Genomic DNA, 26392 nt, shown 5'->3' with positions numbered 1-26392 from the left:
TTCCCTTAATTTGAGGGGCGTCTCCACCATCCCGTGCCCCCCATGTACAGCAGCGGGAGGTCCCTAGACTGTGGCCCTCCCCCACCGAGCCTTGGTGTTGGCTGCACCAAGCTTCAGTGAGAACCATACTCGAAATGTGGTCAGATTTATAATGCTGAATAATGCGGCCTTATGAAGCATCATTCCCAATCCGACCTTTCTGTCCCGGGCCTCCTCCATGGCCAGAGTGAGTCCCACCGCGAATTGGAGGAGCAACACCTCATATTTCGTTTGGCAGTTTACACCCCAGCGGTATGAACATTGACCTCCAATTTCAGGTGGTCCCTGCTTTCTCCCTCCTTCCCCTCCCCTTCCCAGCTCTCCCACAGCCCACTGTCTCCGCATCTTCCTTTCTTCTTCCCGCCTCCCCCCCCCCATCTCTGTCTCCCGCCTCTACCCCAGCAGCATCTATGGAGCGAATGAATAGGCGACGTTTCGGGTCGAGACCCTTCTTCAGACTGATGTGGGGGTGATGGGGGGAGGGCGGGAAGAAGAAAGGAAGAGCCGGAGACAGTGGGCTGTGGGAGAGCTGGGAAGGGGAGGGGAAGGAGGGAGAAAGCAGGAACTACCTGAAATTGGAGAAGTCAACGTTCATACCGCTGGGGTGTAAACTACCCAACGAAATATGAGGTGCTACTCCTCCAATTTGCAGTGGGACTCACTCTGGCCATGGAGCAGGCCCAGGAAAGAAAGGTCGGATTCGAAACGAGGCTTCATAAGACCGCCTTATTCAGCATTATGAATCTGACCATATTTCGAGTATGGTGGGAGCAGGTTTGGGCACCATATCTGAGGAGGGGTTTAGTTTAGAGAGACTCACAAAGCTGGAGTTACTCAGCGGGACAGGCACCATCTCAGAACAGAGGTATGCACAAAATGGCCACTGCTCAACCCAGGTTGAGGAGGCTGGGTCTCTATTCCATGGAGCGCAGGAGGATGAGGGGAGATCTTGTAGAGGTGTACAAAATTGTGAGAGGAATAGATTGGGTAGATGCACGGAGTCTCTTGCCCAGAGTAGGGGAATCGAGGACCAGAGGACATGGGTTCAAGGTGAGGGGAAAAAGATTTAATAGGAATCTGAGGAGAGACTTTTTCACACAAAGGGTGGTAGGAGTTTGGAACAAGCTTCCAGAGGAGGGAGTTGAGGCTGGGACTATCCCAACGTATAAGAAACAGTTGGACAGGTACATGGATAGGACAGGTTTGGAGGGATATGAACCAAGTGCAGGCAAGTGGGGCTTGGGTAGCTGGGACATTGTTGGCCGGTGTGGGCAAGTTGGGCTGAAGGGTCTGTTTCCACACTGTAACACTCTATGACTCTTTTCTGCAAACCAGCATCTGCATTTTCTTGTATCTCCTGATATAAAGAGGAATTAAATGTGTCCAAACAAGTGTGGAGCGTTTAACCTGCTGCATTCCTGAGTGAGACACATGTGTACGTTGAATATTACAGTACAGGCATGTCACATTCACCTCCAGGAAGATCTTGCAACCAATAATCGACACAAAATGCTGGAGTAACTCAGCGGGACAGGCAGCATCTCTGGAGAGAAGGAATTGGTGATGTTTCGGGTCGAGACCCTTCTTCAGACTTTCGTTGAGTTCAGTTGAGGGATACAGTGTGGAAACAGGCCCTTCGGCCCACTGAGCTAACACCGACCAGCGATCCCTGCACATTAACACTATCCTACACACACAAATTCATTTCACTTGGACTTTATGTGCAATGTGACGAATAAAACTGAATGATTGAATTGATTGAACTTGGGACAATTTACAATTATACATGGTGGACACGTTTGGTTCACAGGTATAGCATGGAAACGGGCCCTTCGGCCTACGGAGTCCACACCAACTATCGATCACCCGTTCACACTAGTTCCATGTTATCCCAATCTCACCCGCTCCTGCTGAATGATGTTGTCATTGCCTTCCCCGTATTTAACGTTTTGCCCTGAGTTCCAGACCTATCCTCAATCATAACTATCTTAAAACTTGAGGAGTCTGTTGGCACTGGGCCTGTACTCGCTGGAGTTTAGAAGAATGAATGTAGGGGACCTCATTGAAACTTACCGAATAGTGAAAGGCTTGGATAGAGTGGATGTGGAGAGGATGTTTCCACTAGTGGGAGAGTCTAGGACTAGAGGTCACCGCCTCAGAATTAAAGGATGTTCCGTTAGGAAGGAGATGAGGAGGAATTTCTTTCGTCAGAGGGTGGTGAATCTGTGGAATTCTTTGCCACAGACGGCTGTGGAGGCCAAGTCAATGGATATTTTAAAGGCAGAGATAGATAGATTCTTGATTAGTATGGGTGTCAGGGGATATGGGGAGAAGGCAGAAGAATGGGGTTAGGAGGGAGAGATTGATCAGTCATGATTGAATGGCGGCGTAGACTTGATGGGCCGAATGGCCTAATTCTGCTCCTTTCACTTATGACCTTATGAGTTGTGATCACTGTTCCCAAACTGTGCTCTCTCTCAAATCCCAGTCACAAAGCAAGGTTTGTCTGCCAACAAAGGTCCACCTTGGTCCACACTCTCATCGCACTGTTTCAAGAAACTCGAGGGGGCACCTTACAACTTCCGCCCTGTCTAAACTCCGCGAGATCCCTGTCAATGCAGGGAGAATTAAAGTCACCCACAGGCAGGGCCAGTTTCTTTCCAGCTGTTGTCAGGTAACTGAACCATCCTCTCACAGTGTCAAAGACCCGGGTTCTTTCCTGACTACGGGTGCTGTCTGTACGGAGTTTGTACGTTCCCCACCGTGACTGTGTGGATTTTCTCCGGGTGCTCAGGTTTCCTCCCACACTCTAAAGAAATGCAGGTTTGTTGGTCGTTTAAGGAAGAACTGCAGATGCTGGAAAAATCGAAGGTAGACAAAAATGCTGGAGGAACTCAGCGGGTGAGGCGGCATCTATGGAGCGAAGGAATAGGCAACGTTTCGGGTCGAGACCCTTCTTCAGGGTCTGACGAAGGGTCTCGACCCGAAACGTTGCCTATTCCTTCTCTCCATAGATGCTGCCTCACCCGCTGAGTTACTCCAGCATTTTGTGTTTACCGCCAGGTTTGTAGGTTAATTCTATAAATTGTAAATTGTCCCTAGTGTGTGTAGGATAGTGCTAGTGTACGAGGTGATCGCTGGTCGGCATGGACTCGGTGGGCCGAAGGGCTTGTTTCCATGCTGTATCTCTAAACCAAACTAAACAAAGACTGCTGGATGTGGTCAAACAGAACGGCACAGGGAGTGAGACATTGATGAAGTAACAATTGTCAGCCCCCACTAGTAGAAGCATCCTCTCCACATTCACTCTGCAGGAAAAATGTTCCCCATGTTGGGGGAGTCCAGGACCAGGGGTCACACAGTTTAAGAATAAGGGGTCGTCCATTTAGGACTGAGATGAGGAAAAACGTTTTCAACCAGAGAGTTGTGAATCTGTGGAATTCTCTGCCACAGAAGGCAGTGGAGGCCAATTCACTGGATGTTTTCAAGAGAGAATTAGATTTAGCTCTTAGGGCTAACGGAATCAAGGGATATGGGGAGAAGGCAGGAACAGGGGACTGATTTTGGATGATCAGCCATGATCATATTGAATGGTGGCGCTGGCTCGAAGGGCCGAATGGCCTACTCCTGCACCTATTTTCAATGTTTCTGTGTTTCTGTGCACACGCATCTCGGTCTGTGGTTGGCCTGATGTTACAGAAACATTATCTCATTGCTATTTGTGGAAGTTTGCTGAGTCAATTGACCGCACCATATCTTAAACCCCAGCTGCGGCAACACTTGAAAGACGAGTTACCCCCCTCCCCCACCCCTCTCCCTCCCCCCTCCCCCCACCTCTCTCCATTCCGCTCTCCCTCCTCTCCCCCCACCCCCCACAGCCCCCCCTCCCCCACCCCTCTCTCCATTCCGCTCTCCCTCCTCTCCCCCCACCCCACTCAGCCCCCCCCACCCCCTCCCCCTCCCCTCCCCTCACCTCTCCCCTCCGCTCTCCCCCCTCCCCACCTCTCTGCTCTCACTACCACTTCCCCTCCCCCCACCCCTCCCCTCTCCCCTCTCCCACCCCCAGCTCTGTGCAGTTGCCGCTGTGTTATTTTCTCTGAGGAAGATGATGCAGGAAACGTCTGTTCACAGCAGGACCTCTTCCCTTGTGTCGAACATAATGGGATGCAGAACCTGTGCTGAAAGAGTTATGTGTAGGAAGGCACAACTGATGCTGGTTTAAACCGAGGATAGATGCAAAAAGCTGGAGTGACTCAGCGGGACAGGCAGCATCTCTGGAGAGAAGGAATGGGTGACATTTCGGGTCGAGACCCTTCTTCAGTGTTAGTGTCCGTGTTGTCACCTCATTCCTGCCACAGCTCTCTGGCACTGTTAGCCAGCGGTAGAGTTGCTGCCTCACAGCTCCAGAGACCCAGGTTCGATCCCGACCTCAGGTCCTGTCTGTGTGGAGTTTGTTCGTTCTCCCTGTGACCAAGTGGGTTTTCTCCGGGTGCTCCGGTTGCCTCCGGCACTCCAAAGACGTGCGGGTTTGTAGGTTAATTGGCTTTGGTAAATTTGTAAATTGTCCCGAGTGTACAGGATAGTGCTAGTATACGGGGTGATCGCTGGTAGGCGCGGACCCGATGGGCCGAAGGGCCTATTTCCATGCTGCGTTCTCTAAAGTCTAAAATACAAAGTACTGGAATAGCACAACGGGTCAGGAGGCATCTCCGGAAAACATGGACCCGAAACTTCACCTATGCACGTTCTCCACAGATGCTGCCTGACCCACTGAGTAATTCCAGCACTTTAAGAGCCCTATCTAGCTCTCCCTTGAAAGCATCCAGAGAACCTGAGGCAGAGAATTCCACACACTCACCACTCTCTGGGAGAAAAAGTGTTTCCTCGTCTCCGTTCTAAATGGCTTACTCCTTATTCTTGAACTGTGGCCCCTGGTTCTGGACTCCCCCAACATCAGGAACATGTTTCCTGCCTCTAGTGTGTCCAAACCCTGAATAACTTATATGTTTCAGTGGGGGGGGGGGGGGGGGGGGGGGGGGGGGGGGCTGTGGGCTCCGGGATGGGACCGTGCCCAGGATTCCCAACTCTCCCAAGGGAGCGTCGGTTGCAACTGAGAGTGAACAACGGGGTCTTTCATTCATGAAGACGGGAAAACGGGCGGCTATCTTTGTCTTCTGCCAAAGGAAACAGGCTGCGGCCCGCACGGTTCTGGCCGCGGGCTGTAAACAATCTCTCCTGGGACCTGCCCCGTCACTTGCTGCAGTCTGCTTGTCTGTAGAACAACACTAGTGAAACTCACCTCCATCCTGACATGCTCAACATTCCTTCCCTTTTGGGGCGCTTCTTCCACCCAACGCTCTGTTGAAACTTTGTATAACGTTGCAAACTTGCGCTGCTGCTGTCAGCGGTTTAGGTTTAGGGTTAGTCCACAGAGAGGGGATGAGGAGGAATTTATTTAGTTTGATTTGGTTTAGTTTAGAGATACAGCACGAGAACAGGTCCCTCGGCCCACCGAGTCCACGCCGACCAGCGATCCGTGGATAGTTTTTAAGGCTGGGATGGATAGATTCCGAAGAAGGGTCTCGACCGGAAACATCACCCAATCCTTCTCTTCAAAGATGCTGCCTGTCCCGCTGAGTTACCCCAGCATTTTGTGTCTATCTAGATAGATTCTTGATTAATACGGGTGTCAGGGGTTATGGGGAGAAGGCAGGAGAATGGGGTTAGGCAGGAGAGATTGATCAGCCACGATTGAATGGCGGAGAAGACGATGGGCCGAATGGCCGAATTCTGCTTCTACATCTTATGAATGTAAGATGGGCTCATTTCATATATTAGGGTCATAGAGTCATAGAATCTTACAGCGTGGAAACAAACCCTTCGGCCCAACCTGCCCATGCTAACCAACATGTTCCACCTGCATACGTTTGGTCTATATATTCCTTTAAACCTGTCCTGTACATGTAGCTGTCTAAATGTTTCGTAAGCGTTGTGATACTACCCACCTCAACTACTTCCTCTATATATCTCGCTCTCTGCTCTCTTTCCCCTCTCTCTCTCTCTCTCTCTCTATGCTCACTCTCTCACTCTCTCTCTCTCTCTCTGCTCTCTCTCTCTCTGCTCTCTCTCTTTCCGTTCTCTCTTTATGCTTTCTCTCTATCTCCACTCTCTCTTTCCTCTCTCTCTCTCTCCGTTTTCTCTCTCTATGCTTTCTCTCCGCTCTCTCTCTCCCTCTCTCTCTATGCTCTCTCCCTCCGTTCTCTCTCTTTCCGCTCTCTCTCTCTATGCTCTCTTTCTTTCCCTCTCTCTCTCCCTCTCTCCTCTCTCCTCTCTCCTCTCTCCTCTCTCCTCTCTTTATTTTATCTCTCTCCTCTCTCCTCTCTTTATTTTCTCTCTCTCCTCTCTCCTCTCTCCTCTCTCCTCTCTCCTCTCTCCTCTCTCCTCTCTCCTCTCTCCTCTCTCCCTCTCCCCGCTCTTTCTCTCTCCCTCTCTCTGAGTGTTTTTGAGCAAGAGTGCAGGTGAGGCTTGGTCAAAGCAGAGAGATGCTTTTACCTCTGTTCTGCAAACCAGCATCTGCATTTTCTTGTACCTCCTGATGTAAAGAGGAATTAAATGTGTCCAAACAAGCGTGGAGCGTTTAACCTGCTGCATTCCTGAGTGAGACACGTGTACGTTGAATATTACAGTACAGGCATGTCACATTCACCTCCAGGAAGCTCGTGCAACCAATGATAGATACAAAAAGCTGGAGTAACTCAGTGGGACAGGCAGCATAGCATCTCTGGAGGTGACGTTTCGGGTCGAGACCCTTCTAATAACCCGAAACGTCACCTATTCCTTCTCTCCAGAGATGCTGTCCAACCCGCTGAGTTACTCCAGCTCTTTAAATCTATCATTGGTGTAAACCAGCATCTGCAGATCCTTCCTACACAGAACAAAGCAGGGCCGTGATCAGAAGCTAGAGGGCTTGGCTTTACAGTGAGAGGGGGAAAGTCTAAAGGAGATGTGCGGGGCAAGTTTATTTTACACAGAGAGGGTGGTGAGTGCCTGGAATGAGCTGCCTGGGGGGGTGGTGGAGGCAGATACGATTGTGGTGTTTAAGAGGCTTTTGGATAGGCAGGGAATGGAGGGATATGGATCACATGCAGCCAGATAAGAGTTGGTCTTGGCATCATGTTTGACACAGACATTGTAGGCCCAAAAGGCCTGTTCCTGTGTTGTATGTTCTGTTTAGTTTATTATCACATATACCACGCTACAGTGAATAACATTTTTGTGGCCTGCTATCCAGTCATCGGAAAGACTATGCATGATTACAATCAAGCACGTACAGTGTATAGATACAAGATAAAGGGAATATCACTTAGTGCAAGATAAAGTCCGATCAAAGATATCCGAGTGTCTCCAATGAGGTAGATAGTGGCTCAGGACCGCTCTCTAGTTGGTGAGAGGATGGTTCAGTTGCCTGATAACAGCCGGGAAGAAACTGTCCCTGAATCTGGAAACGACTGAGATTTCTGTGGGTGCATCTTAACATCTACTGATCCGAATTTAACATATTATTTTAAATCCCAGGTTAAGTCCTGGCTAAATTTGCGAGTGGAGTTATTAATGGCTTAATTTAGTTATTAATATTCAGGCTCCAAAATTCTTCAGGAAGCAGTAACTCTTCCGTCAGAGTGTATATTAGTGGCACGGTGGCGCAGCGGTAGAGTTGCTGCCTCACAGCGCCAGAGACCCGGGTTCCATCCTGACTACGGGCGCTGTCTGTACGGGGTTTGTACCTTCTCCCCGTGACCTGCGTGGGTTTTCTCCGGGTGCTCCGGTTTCCTCCCACACTCTAAAGACGTGCAGGTTTGCAGGTGAATTGGCTTCGGTATAATTGTAAATTGCCCCTAGTGTGTGTAGGATAGTGCTAGTAATCGCTGGTTGGGGTGGGCCGAATGGCCTGTTTCCATGCTGTATCTCTTTAAGAAAACAAGTGTAGGTTGGGGAGACCACACATAGAATCATCGAGTTATACAGTGCGGAAACAGGCCCTTCGGCCCAATTTGCCCACACCGGCCAACATGTCCCAGCTACATAGTCCCACCTGCTTGCGCTTGGTCCATATCCCTCCAAACCTGTCCTATCCATGTACCTGTCTAACTGTTTCTTAAACAATGGGATAGTCCCAGCCTCAACTACCTCCTCTGGCAGCAATAAAATATAATTTGCATAACAATAAAACATAATAATGGTTTAACCTGTTGGGTCACTACCAGCTTTATTTCTGGCATTTATAAAAATCATTTCCTCGACTGAACTAAATTAAAAATGGGTGTGTCAACACCAGGCAGAGTTCCTCGTTAGGATTGAGTTAGGGTGGGGACTATTAAGAGATAGAAGTTAGACACAAAATGCTGGTGGAATGGAATCAAGGGATATGGGGGGAGAAGGCAGGAACGGGGTACAGACTATGGATGACCAGCATGATCAAATTGAATGGCTCGAAGGGCCGAATGGCCTCCTCCTGCACCTATTGTCTATAAAAAAGTTCTGACTCTATCCTATCTATGCCTCTCATTATGAAATTTTATTTACTGCAGCCAGTAAATACCTTCCACGGCTGAAGTTTCAAAGAAAACTATTTAAATTTGTTCGACTGCTCCTGATAGCTAATATCTGTCACTCAGCAGGTCAGGCAACATCTCTGGAGAAAAAATAATCGGTAATGTTTTGGGTCGGGGGACTGTTCACACACTAGTTGTCCCTCTCTCTCACCCACTCCTTACACCCCAGGGGCAATTAGAGAATGGATGTAGAACATAGAAAACAGGAACAGGCCCTTCGACCCACGATGTTTGTGCCAAACATGATGCCAAGAAGGTACACAAAATTGCTGGGGAAACTCAGCGGGTGCAGCAGCATCTATGGAGCGAAGGAAATAGGCAACGTTTCGGGCCGAACCCCTTCTTCAGACTGATGGGGGGTGGGGGAAATGATGGGGGGTCGTGTCAAGAAATGCAACACCTGTCCCTTCACCTCCCCCCTCGACTCCATTCAAGGTCCCAAGCAGTCGTTCCAGGTGCGACAAAGGTTCACCTGTATCTCCTCCAACCTCATCTACTGCATCCGCTGCTCTAGATGTCAGCTGATTTACATCGGTGAGACCAAGCGTAGGTTGGGCGATCGTTTCGCCGAACACCTCCGCTCAGTCCGCAATAACCTACCTGACCTCCCGGTGGCTCAGCACTTCAACTCCCCCTCCCATTCCCAATCCGACCTCTCTGTCCTGGGTCTCCTCCATTGCCAGAGTGAGCAACAGCGGAAATTGGAGGAACAGCACCTCATATTCCGTCTGGGGACCTTGCGTCCTTATGGCATTAACATTGAATTCTCCCAATTTGGCTAGCCCTTGCTCTCTCCTCCCCTTCCTTAACCCTCTAGCTGTCTCCTCCCACCCTCCCATCCGCCCGCCCTCGGGCTCCTCCTCCTCCTCCCCTTTTCCTTCTTTCTTTCCCCCCCCCCCACCCCCCATCAGTCTGAAGAAGGGTTTCGGCCCGAAACGTCGCCTATTTCCTTCGCTCCATAGATGCTGCTGCACCCGCTGAGTTTCCCCAGCAATTTTGTGTACCTTCGATATTCCAGCATCTGCAGTTCCCTTTTGAACACATGATGCCAAGAAGTTTCAGTTTCAGTTTAGTCTATTGCCACGTGTTCCGAGGTGCAGTGAAAAGCTTTAGTTGCGTGCTAACCAGTCAGCGGAACGACAATACACAATTGTGAAAGACATCAGATGACAGTACATAAAGGGGTGGTTGATGGGTAGCTTGGACTCAATGAGCCGAAGTGCCTGTTTCCATGTCATATCTTGAAACTAAACTAGTGTGGGTGGTTGACAAAAAATGCTGGAGAAACTCAGCGGGTGAGGCAGCATCTATGGAGAGAAGGAATTGGCGATGTTTCGTGTCAAGACCCTTAGTGTCAGTGGTTGACGGGCAGCATGGACTCGATGGGCCGAAGGGCCTGTTTCCTGGCTTTATCTCTAAATAAACTAGTATACACGGGGTGGTTGATGGGCAGGATGGATTGTGTGGGCCGAAGGGCCTGTATCTATGTTATATCTCTATAACATAGTAGTGTGGGTGGCTGATGGGTAGCATTTACTAGATGGGCCGAAGGGCCTGTTTCCGTGCTGTATCTCTAAATAAACTAGTATACACGGGGTGGTTGAGGGACAGGATGGACTGGGTGGGCCGAAGGGCCTGTTTCCGTGCTGTTCCTTGCCACAAGTTGCGGCTGGGGTTCAGGATGAGGGGGACAGGCTATTATTCCCACAAGGATCTCTCCCTCTCACCCGCCCTGGCTATTCTGCCTGTTGCCGTCCTGTAACCTTGCCCTCGGCAACCTTGCCCTCGGCAACGGCAATTGCGTTCGTCACTCCTCAAAACAAGTTAGACCTGCCTGACGTCTGCAGCTCCCAAGTTTAATAAAGACCTTTCCTGCTCGTTCAATGCCAGTAGCTGGGGCTGAGCTCGGGAGAGAGGGCCCTTGTCGTAGGCCGGGAAAGGCCAAGGACTGGGGCGGAATTGGGGGCCCTGGAACGGGCCTCTGACTCAGGCTCTGCGAGAGTCCCGAACCCAGGGCCGGATCTCGATGGACTGGGCGATCGTTTCGCTGAACGCCTTCGCTCAGTCCGCCTGGGCCTACCTGACCTCCCGGTTGCCAAACACTTTAACTCCCCCTCCCATTCCCAAATGGTCCTTCATTGTCAGTGTGAGGCCCAGCGCAAAAAGGAGGAACAGCACCTCATATTTAGATTGGGCAGCTTACACCCCTGCGGTACAAGCATTGATTTTTCTAATTTTAAGTAACTCTTACATCCCCTCTCTCTCCATCCCTCCCCCTAGTCTAGTCGTTCACTTTCATCCTGTTAAGTTTCATTGTCTGAATAACTCGTTATCACCTCCCTCACAGCCAACAATGGACCATTGTGGGCTCCACCTTTCCCTGATCAACGTTGCTTTTTGCATATCTTTCATTCATTTGGTCTATGTACCTTCTGTATCTCTCGTTTCCCGCTCCCCTGACCCTCAGTCTGAAGAAGGGTCTCGACCCGATACGTCACCTATTCCCTTTCTCCGGAAATGCTGCCTGGCCCGCTGAGTTATTCCAGCTTTTTGTGTCTGTATCAATGGTTTGTTCAAAGGGTGGTGAGTGTATGGAACAAGCTGCCTGAGGAGGTAGTTGAGGCAGGGACCATCCCAACATTTCAGAAACAGTTAGACAGGTGCATGGATAGGACAGGTTTAGAGGGATATATGGGCCAAACACAGGCAGGTGGGACTAGTGTAGCTGGCACATGTTGGTCAGTGTGGGGAAGTTGGGCCGAAGGGCCTGTTTTTCCACACTGTATCAATCTATGATTCTAACTCTGAGCGGTGACCACACAGGGTTAATCATATCGAGGGCTCATGTTTCAGGAAGGAACTGCAGACGCTGGTTTAAACCGAAGATCGACACAAAATGCTGGAGTAACTCAGCGGGACAGGCAGCATCTCTGGAGAGAAGGAATGGGTGACGATTTGGGTGTGAAGAAGGGTTTCGACTCGAAACGTCACTCTTCTCTTCCCTCCAGAGATGCTGCCTGTCCCGCTGAGTCACTCCAGCCTTTTGTGTTGGAGCTCTATGTTTACGGTCGGGGTTTGCCCAAGGACAAACTGTTTACAAGAAACACATTCTGTTTCTTGTAAAGCAAGTTTGCAACCAGCTCTCGCTGATCCACTCAACTACCTCGCCAATGCGTGGAAACAGGCCCTTCAGCCCAACTTGCCTACAACGACCAACATGTCCCATCTACACTAGTCCCACCTGCCTGCGTTTGGTCCATATCCCTCTAAACCTGTCCTATCCATGTACCTGTCGAATAGGTTCTCAAACGTCCCAGCCTCAACTACCTCCTCCGTCAGCTCGTTCCACACACCCACCACCCTTTGTGTGAAAAAGCTACCCCTCAGATTCCTATTAAATCTTTCCCCCTTCACCTTAAACCTATGTCCTCTGGTTCTCGATTCTCATACTGTGGGCAAGAGTCTCTATGTATCAATCCGATCTATTCCTCTCATGATTTAATCCATCTCTATAAGATCGCCCCTCATCCTCCTGCGCTCCATGGAATAGAGTCCCAGCCTGCTCAACCTCTCCCTGTAGCTCACACCCTCTAGTCCTGACAACATCTTCTCTGTGCCCTTTCCAGCTTGACAACCGACTACGGGTGCTGTCTGTACGGAGTTTATACGTTCTCCCTGTGACCTGCGTGGGTTTTCTCCGAGATCTTCGGTTTCCACACACACTCCAAAGACGTACAGGTTTGCAGGTTAATTGGCTAGGTATAAATGTAAAATTGTCCCTAGTGTGTGTAGGATAGTGCTAGTGTGCTGGGATCGCTGGTCGGCGCGGACTCGGTGGGCCGAAGGGCCTGTTTCCCCCGCTGTATCGCAAAACTAAACTAATGTAGACAAAAATGCTGGAGAAACTCAGCGGGTGAGGCAGCATCTATGGAGCGAAGGAAATAGGCAAGGTTTCGTCCCGAAACGTTGCCTATTTCCTTCGCTCCATAGATGCTGCCTCGCCCGCTGAGTTTCTCCAGCATTTTTGTCTACCTTCGATTTTCCAGCATCTGCAGTTCCTTCTTAAGCCAAATTAACCTATCTTTCCTATAACACGGTGCCCAGAACAGAACACAATATTCTAAATGCGGCCTGATCACTAAAGTCACACCTGTAGCAGGTACGTTAACAACATTAAAAAGACATTTGGACAAGTAGATGGGTGGAAAAGGTTTAACAGTTTATCAGTTCTGGCCAAAGATCCTATAGCGGAGCGAGATAGACCACTCCTGCTAAATGCAATGGGCTGACGTGTAGTACGCAACGGAGCGGAACGTGGGCCTTTTTTTCATCCATTTCAGTAACCCGACCCGACCCGCAGTGTAATCAACGTTGCGGGGGAACAGTTTGTGTTAATAAATTAAAATTCTGAAAATGAGAAGGTTTTTACCAAAGAACTTTTATTTTTACGAGCATGTTTCCGTAACCGGCTTCCGTCTCCGCACTAGTATCTTTGCTCCGCTACGGGATCTCTGGTGCGGAGACGGAAGCCGGTTACGGAAATGGGGCCGAAAATTACCCATGAATCTGCCCATGACCGTACGACGTCTTTGTCATCGAGTGATCTTTTGGTTCTGGCTGCCCTTGCCTGCTGTCTGTTATTGAAGGCCATGATGACTGGGGGAGTTGAGGCCTCTCAGTGTCTGCTCATCCCAAGGCTGCCCAGAGATCAGAGATAGCCAGTATTGTGTCTGGGACTGGCAATTGCAGACTGTCTCCGGTGAGGAGTTTAGCTTAGTTTAGTTTAGAGATACAGCGCGGAAACAGGCCCTTTGGCCCACCGAGTCCGCGCCGACCAGCGATCCCCGCACGCTAACACCATCCTACACACACTAGGGACAATTTTACATTGATACCGAGCCAATTAACCTGCAAACCTGCACGTCTTTGGAGTGTGGGAGGAAACCGGAGATCTCAGTGAAAACCCACGCAGGTCACGGGGAGAACATACAAACTCTGTGGGGGGGTGGGGAGTGTGGGTGGGGAGTGTGTGGGAGGGTTGCGTAGTGTGTGGGTGTAGGGGGTGGGGTGTGTGGGTGGGGAGGGGAGTGTGTGGGTGGGGTGTGTGGGTAGTGTGGGTGGGGAGTGTGTGGGTGGGGGTGGGGGAGTGTGGGTGGGGTGTGTGGGTAGTGTGGGTGGGGAGTGTAGGTGGGGGGGGGGTGGGGAGTGTGGGGGGGTGGGTGGGGGGGTTGGTGAGTGTGGGTGGGGAGTGTGTGTGGGGAGTGTGGGTGGGGAGATCTGTGCCTCATGTGTCTCTCTGTCGGCAGGTGCGTTTGTGGTGTGCTGGACGCCGGGGCTGGTGGTCTTGCTGCTAGACGGGGTGGGCTGCTCGAGCTGTGAGGTGCTGGCGCTGGAGAAGTTCTTCCTGCTGCTGGCCGAGCTGAACTCGCTGTCCAACCCCCTCATCTACTCCTTCCGCGACAACGAGATGCGCCACACCTTCAAGCAGGTGCTGTGCCTGCCCTGGCGTCCCCGCTCATCCTTCACCACCGGCACCAACCGTGCCCACGTCCTCATGACCGAGGTGCCCCCCGCGCCCCCCGCACCTGACTCCTCACAGGGGGGCAACTCCTCACCGTAACCCTCGTACTCCCTCCCCCTCATCCCCCTCATCCCCCTCATCTCCCCCTCCCCACCTCATCCCCCTCATCTCCCCTATTGTCATCCCCCCTCCCCTCCACCCCTCCTCTCTTCTCCTCCCCCCTATCTCTCCCTATTCGCCTCCCCCCCATCTCCCCTCCTCCCCCTCTCTCCTTCCCCCCTCTCCCCCTCCCCCTCCCCCTCCCCCCCCCTCTCCCCCCCCTCCCCCCTGGACCACGATGCCGTCTAATCTTGTTTTTTACTGAATTGTATTTTACTCGTGTAAAATCGTGTGTATAATTATTGAGTTTTTATTAAAGAATGAACACTTTGAGCTGGCAGCCTATGTTGTTGATTTGTTGAGCGGGGGAGTTTGGGGGTGTCGAGTCGCGCCCCGCCCCGCCGGATCTGCGTGCGTTCTCTCCGGGCGCCCCAGCCGCTGCTCCTTCCCTTCACGCGTACGTACGGTCCACGCGCTTTGTCACATGGTCTGTCCATCTGAGTACAAAGGGCGGCTGTACGGGGAATGCACCAATGATGAGGTTGGGATCGGCCACCTCACCTGGCCCAGGTGTCTCATTTTCGGGGGGGGGGGGGGGGGGTTCTGGCGCTCCGGAAATTTTGTCCGGGTTAACGGAGGGGCCGGACCATCGGTTGCTGGAAAATCACAGGTGGACCTGTATATTGGTACGTTCACATATCCGGTAGATGCCTCAGAAGGCTGGTGATCCCAAGGCTCAAGCGCGCCACTACACCCGTTGGTCATCCCCATTCCCACTACCGTTTGGTTTCTCCACCAACGAGCACGTTAAGTTTCTCCGTCCAAATGTGCAGCTGTACAAGTTCGTCTCGAGACCCTTCTTCAGACTGATCACGCTCATAGACAATAGACAATAGGTGCAGGAGGAGGCCATTCGGCCCTTCGAGCCAGCACCACCATTCAATGTGATCATGGCTGATCATCCCCAATCAGTACCCCATTCCTGCCTTCTCCCCATATCCCCTGACTCGGCTTTATCTAACTCTGTCTTGAAAGCATCCAGAGAATCGGCCTCAACTGCCTTCTGAGGCAGAGAATTCCACAGATTCACAACTATCTGGGTGAAAATGTTTTTCCTCATCTCCATTCTAAATGGCCTACCTCTTATTCTTAAACTGTGGCCCTAGTTCTGGACTCACCTAACATCGGGAACATGTTTCCAGCCTCTAGTGTGTCCAAACCCTTAACAATCTTATATGTTTCAATAAGAATCTCGCTCATCCTTCTAAACTCCAGAGTGTACAAGCCCAGTCATTCCATTCTTTCAACAGACAGTATGACAGTCCGGCCATCCCGAGAATTAACCTCGTGAACCTATGCTGCACTCCTTCAATAGCAAGAATGTCCTTCCTCAAATGTGGAGACTAAAACTGCACACAATACTCCAGGTGTGGTCTCACCAGGGCCCTGTACAACTGCTGAAGGATCTATTTGCTCCTATACTCAATTCCTCTTGTCGTGAAGGCCAACATGCCATTCGCTTTCTTCACTGCCTGCTGTACCTGCATGTTTACTTTTAGTGACTGATGAACAAGGACCTCCAGATCCTGTTGTACTTCCCGTATTCCTAACTTGACACCATTCAGATAATAATCTGCCTTTCTGTTCTTGCCACCAAAGTGGATATCCTCACATATATCCGCATTAAACTTCATCTGCCATGCATCTGCCCACTCACCCAACCTGTCCAAGTCACCCTCATAGCATCCTCCTCACAGTTCACACTGCCACCCAGCTTTGTGTCATCTGCAAATTTGCTGATGTTACTTTGAATCCCTTCATCCAAATCATTGATGTATATTGTAAATAGCTGCGGTCCCAGCACCGAGCCTTGCGGTATCCCACTAGTCATTGCCTGCCATTCTGAAAGGGACCCATTAATCCCTACTCTTTGTTTCCTGTCTGCCAACCAATTTTCTATCCATATCAGCACTCAACCCCCAATACCATGTGCCCTAATTTTGCCCACTAAACTCCTATGTGGGACCTTATCAAATGTTTTCTGAAAGTCCAGGTACACTACATCCACTGGCTCTCCCTTGTCCATTTCCCTAGCTATAGGTATTCCTCATCATTGATATACCTCTCACTTTGACCTCCCTGACGGGCAAGGGTTTGTGGGAGGTTAGTTTCCTATCGTTGCTTTAGTCAGATGATATCAGTTTTCATCGCATAGAGTCATAGAGTGATACAGTGTGGAAACAGGCCCAACTTCCCACATCGGCCAACTACACTAGTCCCACTTGCCTGCGTTTGGCCTATATCCCTCCAGACCTGTCCTATCCATGTACCTGTCTAGTGTTGGGATAGTCCCAGCCTCAACGACCTCCTCTGGCAGCTTGTTCCATACACCCACCGGAAAAGCTACCCCGCAGAATCCTATTAAATCTTTTTCCCCTTCATCTTAACCCTGCGTCCTCTGGTCCTCGATTCACCTACTTCTTCTTGCGTATGGCGTGCACAGCCTAAAGTTGTAGGACAACTTGTTCTATTTGATCTTATTTGATTGTGCACGCCAGGTTGATTGCATTTGTCGAAACAGGGCGGACCACGTGAAGATTGCAATCTTCCACCCCAATTCACCTACTCTGGGCAAGAGACTCTGTGCGTCTACCCGATCTATTCCTCTCGTGATTTTGTGCACTATAAGATCACCCCTCATCCTCCTGGGGAATAGAGTTCCTCCAAGGAGTTTCTTGCCCAGAGTGTGTAAATGGAGGACCAGAGGACATCGGCCGTAGGACATACTGTAGAAGGGAGGGGAAGCATTCTTAATGTAAGTCAGCTGCATGTTCCAGTCCTGAGCCAACAGACATACGGAATAATGCTCAGTAGACGGTCTATAGCGAACACACTGGAGGGCAATTGGCACAACAGCAAATGATCCGAGACCAGACGATACGATCACACTTTATTTATCCCAGGAGAGAACTTGGTCTGCCAACAGTCATGAAAGCACAACGAAATACATGAAACGTGAAATTAAAGTGACAAGTGGAGAGGTTCACCAAGTGTGTCATGGTGGGGGTGAGCTGTATTGTCCAAGTTCGTCTCTCTACGGTACCTCTCACCGCACGGTGGCGCAGCAGTAGAGTTGCCGCTTGCAGCGCCGGAGACCCAGGTTCGATCCCGACTACGGGCGCTGCCTGTACGGAGTTTGTACGTTCTCCCCGTGACCGCGCGGGTTTTAGACAATAGACAATAGGTGCAGGAGGAGGCCATTCGGCCCTTCGAGCCAGCACCGCCATTCAATGTGATCATGGCTGATCATCCCCAATCAGTACCCTGTTCCTGCCTTCTCCCCATATCCCATACTCAAGCTGGATTTTCATAAAATAATTTCCATTTAATCGGACTGATGGTATATTAACCAACGCTTTAAACAGAGTGAGTCGAACAAACAAAGTGTGTTACAAAGATTGCACCTGCCTTGCTCAGTCCTATCATCCCTCCCTGTTGTATGACGTGTGTATGTGCATGTTGTATGACGTGTGTATGTGCATGTTGTATGATGTGTGTGTGTGTGTGTTGTATGTGTGTGTGTGTTGTGTGTGTGTGTATGTGTGTTGTATGATGTGTGTGTGTGTGTGTGTTGTATGTGTGTGTATGTGTGTTGTATGATGTGTGTGTGTGTGTGTTGTATGTGTGTGTGTTGTGTGTGTGTGTGTTGTATGTGTGTGTATGTGTGTTGTATGATGTGTGTGTGTGTTGTGTGTGTGTGTGTTGTATGTGTGTGTGTGTGTTGTATGACGTGTGTGTGTGTGTGTTGTATGTGTGTGTATGTGTGTTGTATGATGTGTGTGTGTGTTGTGTGTGTGTGTGTTGTATGTGTGTGTGTGTGTGTTGTATGACGTGTGTATGTGTGTGATGTATGTGTGTGTGTGTTGTATGACGTGTGTATGTGTGTGTTGTATGTGTGTGTGTGTGTTGTATGACGTGTGTATGTGTGTATTGTGTATGTGTGTGTTGTATGTGTGTGTGTGTGTTGTATGACGTGTGTATGTGTGTATTGTGTATGTGTGTGTTGTATGTTTGTGTGTGATCACAGTCCCTGTTCTCGCCTCTCGTACACAGCTCCAGGGCTCCATCTGCTGGCCGCTGCCGGGATATGAGGCTTGCCATCCACGGGGGGGGGGGGGGGGGTCGGGAACATTATCTGACCTTTTCTCCTTCTGGCGTTGTCTTTAAATCAACACCCTTCAGTTTATATAACCATATAACCATATAACCATATAACAATTACAGCACGGAAACAGGCCCTCGGCCCTACAAGTCCGTGCCGAACAACTTTTTTCCCTTAGCCCCACCTGCCTGCACTCATACCATAACCCTCCATTCCCTTCTCATCCATATGCCTATCCAATTTATTTTTAAATTATACCAACGAACCTGCCTCCACCACTTCCACTGGAAGCTCATTCCACACCGCTAACACTCTCTGAGTAAAGAAGTTCCCACTCATGTTACCCCTAAACTTCTGTCCCTTAATTCTGAAGTCATGTCCTCTTGTTTGAATCTTCCCTTTTCTCAAAGGGAAAAGCTGATCCACATCAACTCTGTCTGTCCCTCTCATCATTTTAAAGACCTCTATCATGGCCCCCCTTAACCTTCTGCGCTCCAGAGAATAAAGACCTAACTTATTCAACCTTTCTCTTGAGTGAAATCATTGCCCCTGAGGTCCGTCATAAATCTCTCCCCTCTCAGCCTCTGCCCACTGGTTGTAGAATCCGTGGGAGTCCATTCCACCCACACTCCAAAGACGTGCAGGTTTGTAGATTAATTGGCTTTGATAAAAATTGTAAATTGTCCCTAGGGTGCAGGATAGTGCTAGTATACAGGCATTGCTGGCCGGCACGGACTCGGTGGGCCGAAGGGCCTGTTTCCACGCTGTATCTCTGAACTAGTAAACTAAATAGGCTGATTGTTGTTGGGAAGAAGTTGGAAACATTTATTTATTTATTTAATTGTTTATTTGTTCTGAACAAGTAAAGACATAAATAGGAATAAATAACAACAACAAAATCGAAATAGTCAAACAATTGGACATTCCAGGCATTATTTGCAAAGCAATGAAAAGCATAAAGCAACATTTAAATGTCCAACACTTTTTCTTTACAAGCTCGAAAAGGAGTGAGAAGAAGAATAACTTATTTAATCTCACCCCTTCTCCCTAAACCCTTCTTCCATATTTAATAATTAATTAATTAATAATAATAATACCCCAGACAATTTTTAGAGATGCATACAAACATATATATACATACAACTGATATACACTTACAAGTAATATGTATGAAGTAACCAAAAAACATAAATAAATAATAAACAAACATTAACCCCCGTTTGTCAACCATGCCCTTCATCCCTGTACCTTGCGTAAAAAAGTTTTTTGTATGTCATTTTGAACTGGTTCATGTTTGGACATTGCTTTAACTTCACATTCAAACTGTTCCACAATCCTACTCCACAGACCGAAATACAAAATGTTTTTCTGGTCATGCGGACTCTTTGTACCTTAAAATTAAATATTCTTCTTAAATTATAACCCCCCACTCGCTCATTGAATAATTTTTGTATATTTCCAGGTAAGTTTTTATTTTTGGCCCTAAACATTATCTGTGCTGTTTTAAATGCAACCAAATCTGCTAATTTTTAATAATTTTGACTGTAAGAATAATGGATTAGTGTGACCCAGATACCTGACATTGTGAATAATACGTATTGCTATTTTTTGCAGAATAGTTAATGAATGTAGCGAACTTTTATAGTTATTGCCCCAGACTTCTGCACAGTAATTTAAATAGGGTAAGATTAGTGAACAGTAGAGAATGCGGAGTGATTTGTGATCCAGAACCTGCTTAACTTTGTGTAATACAGAAATGCTTTTTGACAGTTTGGATTGTACATGTTTAATGTGTGATTTCCAGCTGATTCTATCATCCATTATAACCCCGAGAAATTTATTTTCATGAACTTGTTCAATTTCAACCCCATTTATCTTTATATTTGCTTGTTCTGCAATTACCAAATAACATTATTTTGGTTTTGCTCAAGTTTAATGATATTTTGTTCCTGTCAAACCATGTTTTCAGTTTGCCCATTTCTTCAGCAGTTTATTTAGTTTTCAAGAGAGATTTAGCTCTTAGGGGCTAACGGAATCAAGGGATATGGAGAAAAAGCAGGAACGGGGTACTGATTGTGGATGATCAGCCATGATCATATTGAATGGCTGTGCTGGCTCGAAGGGCCGAATGGCCTACCCCTATTGTCTATGTTTCTATGCAACAGTTTCTGAAGCATATCTCGCTCTGCTGGGAGACCAGGGTGAGGGTGGGGGAGTGGGTAGGATAGTTGGGCGGGTAGTGCTGCTGCCTCACAGCACCATGACCCAGCTCTGCTGCGGAGTTTGCAGGTTCTCCCTGCGACCGAGGTTGTCCCCTCCGGGTGCTCCTGTTTCGGTTCCAACTGCAGTTTGATATCATTATATCAAAGCCAATTAACCTACAAACCTCTGTGTCTTTGGAGTGTGGGATAAAAAAACATGCAGGTCCCGGGGAGAACGTGCAAACTCCGTACAGGCAGCACCCGTAGTCAGGATCGAACCCGGGTCACTGGAGCTGTGAGGCAGCAACTCTACCGCTGCGCCACCGTGCCGCCCTTTGAACGTTGCGTGCTATCCAGTCAGCGGAACTACAATACATGATTACAGTCGAACCATTCACAGTTGCAGATACATGATAAAGGGAATAATTGGAATATCGTTCAGTGCAAGATAAAGCTATGTAAAGTCCGTTCAAAGATAGGCCGAGGGTCTCCAGTGAGGTAGATAGTAGCTCAGGACCGCTCTCTAGTTGGTGGTAGGATGGTTCAGTTGCCTGATAACAGCTGGGAAGAAACTGTCCCTCAATCTGGAGGTGTGCGTTTTCACACTTCTGTACCTCTTGTCCGATGGGAGAGGGGAGAAGAGGGAGTGACCGATGTGAGACTGGTCCTTGATTGTGCTGCTGGCCTTGCCGAGGCAGGACCCTTGTGTGAGTGTGTCACGGACTGCGGTGGCTGTGTAGTCGGACAGTAATCCCCGCAAGCAATAAACGGAACAGGGGTACAGATCTGAGGAAGGGTCTGCACCCGAAACGTCACCCGTTCCTTCTCTCCACAGATACTGCCCGTCCCGCTGAGTTACTCCAGCATTTTGTGTCTGTGTTCGATCTAAACTGTATAGGAGGCTAGAGCTGTGGAGGCCTGCAGCTGTCTGACAATCTCGGGGGGACAGAGAGAGAGAGAGATGTCTACCCCTCGACTCCGACCCATGTGTGGTGCTAGAGCTGCAATAATGGGCCCAGTTGCTCCATCAGTTGCAGATCCCTTAGCTAAACCTCAGCCAGCCCAGCCCATCGGCTCATCAGTGTCTGCAGATGCTGGTTTAAACAGAAGATAGACACAAAAAGCTGGAGTAACTCAGCGGGACAGACAGCATCTCTGGAGAGCAGGAATGGGTGACGTTTCGGGACATAGAAACATAGAAAATAGATGCAGGATCAGGTAATTCGGCCCTTCGAGCCAGCACCGCCATTTAATACGATCATAGCTGATCATCCATAATCAGTATCCCGTTCCTACTTTCTCCCCATATCCCTTGATTCCTTTAGCCCTAAGAGCTAAATCTAACTCTCTCTTGGAGACTTATAAAGTGAATTGGCCTCCAGTGCCATCTGTGGCAGAGAATTCCACAAATTCACAACTCTCTGGGTGAAAAAGCTTTTCCTCATCTCAGTCCTAAATGGCCTACCCCTTATTTTTAAACTGTGTGACCCCTGGTTCTAGGCTCCCCCAACATGGGGACCATTTTTCCTGCATCTACCCTATCCAAACCCCCTAAGAATGTTATATGTTTAGATGTTGAGCTCCTTCTTCAGAGTCTCTGTGTTTGGGGACTGAGAGACGAGGAGCAGGGAGGGGGTTGATGTATAGATGTTTGCACTGAGACCACTACGACCCTGCCTCACGGCGTTAGAGACCCCAGTTCGGGCGAGGAGAGGAGAGGAGAGGGATATGGGTTGGCGGGCTGAGCCGGTCGAGGGCGACGGATGAAGGCCCCCGCAGCAGCCTGGGGCTCGCCTGGATCGGGATCCGCTCCGGTGGTCCGAGACCCCGGGCTGACCGGACTTTGGACATCGGAAACGGCGCCAAAAGATGGCGATGCCCGCAGGTGTAAGATAAGCAAGAGGGAAAATGCACGATGAAACAGGTACATGGATAGGGCCGGTTTGGAGGGATATGGACCAAGCGCTAGTTTATCTGGGACATGTTGGCCGGTTTGGGCCGAAGGGCCTGTTTCCACACTGTATCACTCTGTGACTCTGTAGTTTCACCATGCAGTTGCACAAGTGACAAAGGAACATCCCCACAGACCTTGTTAACCTCAGGTATCTGTCTCCAGAATGCCTTGTGACAGCAGATTGGAAAATAACATCAGAGGGTTGGGAAGGAGCAGTGTATTAAAGCAGCAGTTACAGTCAGCCTCATCCATCCTGGTGTGCCTGGCTTGAGGTAGTCTATCTTTATGAAGGCTTTACAGATGCCCTGTCCTTCCTGCCTTGAGAATCGCTCCACAATTGAGCAGCGGGATCAGCGATTCTGTTCAGTTTCATTTCAGTTTAGTCTCGAGACAATAGCTCGGAAACGGGGCCCGATTGTAATCACGTATTGTCTTTCCGCTGACTGGATAGCACGCAACAAAAGCGTTTCACTGTACCTCGGTACACGTGACAATAAACTAAACTAAAAACTGGAAACTGAAACTGAATTAAAAGATACAGCGTGGAAACAGGCAGTCGGAGTATTGAGTATAGAAGTTGGGAGGTCATGTTGCAGTTGCATAAGATGTTGGTGAGGGCGCATTTAGAATACTGTGTTCAGTTTTGGCCACCATGTTATAGGAAAGATGTGGTCAAGCTGGAATGGGCGAAGAGAAGATTTACCAGGATGTTGCCAGGACTAGAGGGTGTGAGCTATAGGGAGAGGTTGAGCAGGCTGGGACTCTATTCCTTCGAATGCAGGAGGATGAGGGGTGATCTTATAGAGGCGTATAAAATCATGAGAGGCATAGATCGGGTAGACGCTAGGGTTGCCAACTGTCCCGTATTAGCCGGGACATTTTTGGGCTAAATTGGTTTGTCCCGTACGGGACCGCCCTTGTCCCGTATTTGACCGCTACTACTCGGGTCGAGGGGACTGTCGGGTCGGAGCGCCGCGTCCGGCCCCGCCTCACCCGTCCCGACGTAGTGCAGCCCATGGAGTGCAGCAGCAGCAGCATCAGCAGCCTCGCCCGTGGCCCCGTCGGTCGGCAGCCCGGCCAGCTGTCCGACCTTCGGACCTTCGCTTACCGCCGACAACACCACCCCTCCTTCTCATGGCCGATCATCTGTTCATGAGTTGGATGGGGTACTGGACTGTGAGCGTGGCCCGGGCCAAAACTCCTCAGCTGGCCCGCCGGCTGGGCTTTGTGTGCAGTCCAGCACCCGGGCCAACTCATCATTCACCCAGCCACGGCCGAGTCGGTCAACGAATTGCCGTCGGGAATTTGTCCCGTATTTTGACCTTTTGTCCCTTATTTGGCAACCCTAGGAGACGCACAGAGTCTATTGCCCACAGTAGGGCAATCCAGAATTGGAATACATAGGTTTAAGGTGAAGGGAGTAAGATTTAATAGAAATGTGAGGGGGAACATTATCACACAAAGGGTGTTAGGTGTATAGAAACATAGAAACATAGAAATTAGGTGCAGGAGTAGGCCATTCGGCCCTTCGAGCCTGCACCACCATTCAATATGATCATGGCTAATCATCCAACTTAGTATCCCGTACCTGCCTTCTCTCCATACCCTCTGATCCCTTTAGCCACAAGGGCCACATCTAACTCCCTCTTAAATATAGCCAGTGAACTGGCCTCGACTACCCTCTGTGGCAGAGAGTTCCAGAGATTCACCACTCTCTGTGTGAAAAAAGTTCTTCTCATCTCGGTTTTAAAGGATTTCCCCCTTATCCTTAAGCTGTGACCCCTTGTCCTGGACTTCCCCAACATCGGGAGCAATCTTCCTGCATCTAGCCTGTCCAACCCCTTAAGAATTTTGTACGTTTCTATAAGATCCCCTCTCAATCTCCTAAATTCTAGAGAGTATAAACCAAGTCTATCCAGTCTTTCTTCATAAGACAGTCCTGACATCCCAGGAATCAGTCTGGTGAACCTTCTCTGCACTCCCTCTATGGCAATAATGTCCTTCCTCAGATTTGGAGACCAAAACTGTACGCAATACTCCAGGTGTGGTCTCACCAAGACCCTGTACAACTGCAGTAGAACCTCCCTGCTCCTATACTCAAATCCTTTTGCTATGAAAGCTAACATACCATTCGCTTTCTTCACTGCCTGCTGCACCTGCATGCCTACTTTCAATGACTGGTGTACCATGACACCCAGGTCTCGCTGCATCTCCCCTTTTCCTAGTCGGCCACCATTTAGATAATAGTCTGCTTTCCTGTTTTTGCCACCAAAATGGTAACCTCACATTTATCCACATTATACTGCATCTGCCAAACATTTGCCCACTCACCCAGCCTATCCAAGTCACCTTGCAGTCTCCTAGCATCCTCCTCACAGCTAACACTGCCCCCCAGCTTAGTGTCATCCGCAAACTTGGAGATATTGCCTTCAATTCCCTCATCCAGATCATTAATATATATTGTAAATAGCTGGGGTCCCAGCACTGAGCCTTGCGGTACCCCACTAGTCACTGCCTGCCATTGTGAAAAGGACCCGTTTACTCCTACTCTTTGCTTCCTGTTTGCCAGCCAGTTCTCTATCCACATCAATACTGAACCACCAATGCCGTGTGCTTTAAGTTTGTATACTAATCTCTTATGTGGGACCTTGTCGAAAGCCTTCTGGAAGTCCAGATACACCACATCCACTGGTTCTCCCCTATCCACGCTACTAGTTACATCCTCGAAAAATTCTATAAGATTCGTCAGACATGATTTACCTTTTGTAAATCCATGCTGACTTTGTCCAATGATTTCACCACTTTCCAAATGTGCTGCTATCCCATCTTTAATAACTGACTCTAGCAGTTTCCCCACTACCGATGTTAGACTAACTGGTCTGTAATTCCCCGTTTTCTCTCTCCCTCCCTTCTTAAAAAGTGGGGTTACGTTTGCTACCCGCCAATCCTCAGGAACTACTCCAGAATCTAAAGAGTTTTGAAAGATTATTACTAATGCATCCACTATTTCTGGAGCTACTTCCTTAAGTACTCTGGGATGCAGCCTATTTGGCCCTGGGGATTTATCGGCCTTTAATCCATTCAATTTACCCAACACCACTTCCCGGCTAACCTGGATTTCACTCAATTCCTCCAACTCCTTTGACCGCGTCCCTGCTATTTCCGGCAGATTATTTATGTCTTCCTTAGTGAAGACGGAACCAAAGTAGTTATTCAATTGGTCCGCCATATCCTTGTTCCCCATGATCAACTCACCTGTTTCTGACTGCAAGGGACCTACATTTGTTTTAACTAATCTCTTTCTTTTCACATATCTATAAAAACATTTGCAGTCAGTTTTTATGTTCCCTGCCAGTTTTCTTTCATAATCTATTTTTCCTTTCCTAATTAAGCCCTTTGTCCTCCTCTGCTGGTCTCTGAATTTCTCCCAGTCCTCTGGTATGCTGCTTTTTATGGCTAATTTGTACGCATCATCCTTCATTTTGATACTATCCCTGATTTCCCTTGTTATCCATGGATGCATTACCTTCCCTGATTTATTCTTTTGCCAAACTGGGATGAACAATTTTTGTAGTTCATCCATGTAGTCTTTAAATGTCTTCCATTGCATATCCACCGTCAACCCTTTTAGAATTAATTGCCAGTCAATCTTGGCCAATTCACGTCTCATACCCTCAAAGTTACCTTTCTTTAAGTTCAGAACCATTGTTTCTGAATTAACAATGTCACTCTCCATCCTAATGAAGAACTCAACCATATTATGGTCACTCTTGCCCCTTATACAGTTATGTTGAAAAGTGGCCC

The 26392-nt window shown here is 49.0% G+C and overlaps 1 protein-coding gene across 3 annotated transcripts in view; it reads left to right on the top strand.

Moving 5' to 3' along the window:
• lpar2 (lysophosphatidic acid receptor 2) overlaps nt 1-14341 on the top strand; it is a 47747-nt gene extending 33406 nt beyond the window's left edge. For all 3 annotated transcript variants that reach the window (XM_033050874.1, XM_033050875.1, XM_033050876.1), the window contains exon 3: nt 13958-14341. In XM_033050874.1, coding sequence (XP_032906765.1) covers nt 13958-14271 — 314 coding nt within the window. In that variant the 3' untranslated portion in view covers nt 14272-14341. The remainder of the gene's footprint in view (nt 1-13957) is intronic.
• The last annotated feature ends 12051 nt before the right edge of the window (nt 14342-26392 follow it).

Source organism: Amblyraja radiata, chromosome 35, assembly GCF_010909765.2.
Source record: "Amblyraja radiata isolate CabotCenter1 chromosome 35, sAmbRad1.1.pri, whole genome shotgun sequence".
Classification (NCBI taxonomy): domain Eukaryota; kingdom Metazoa; phylum Chordata; class Chondrichthyes; order Rajiformes; family Rajidae; genus Amblyraja; species Amblyraja radiata.
This window is presented reverse-complemented; position numbering and strand designations above follow the sequence as displayed.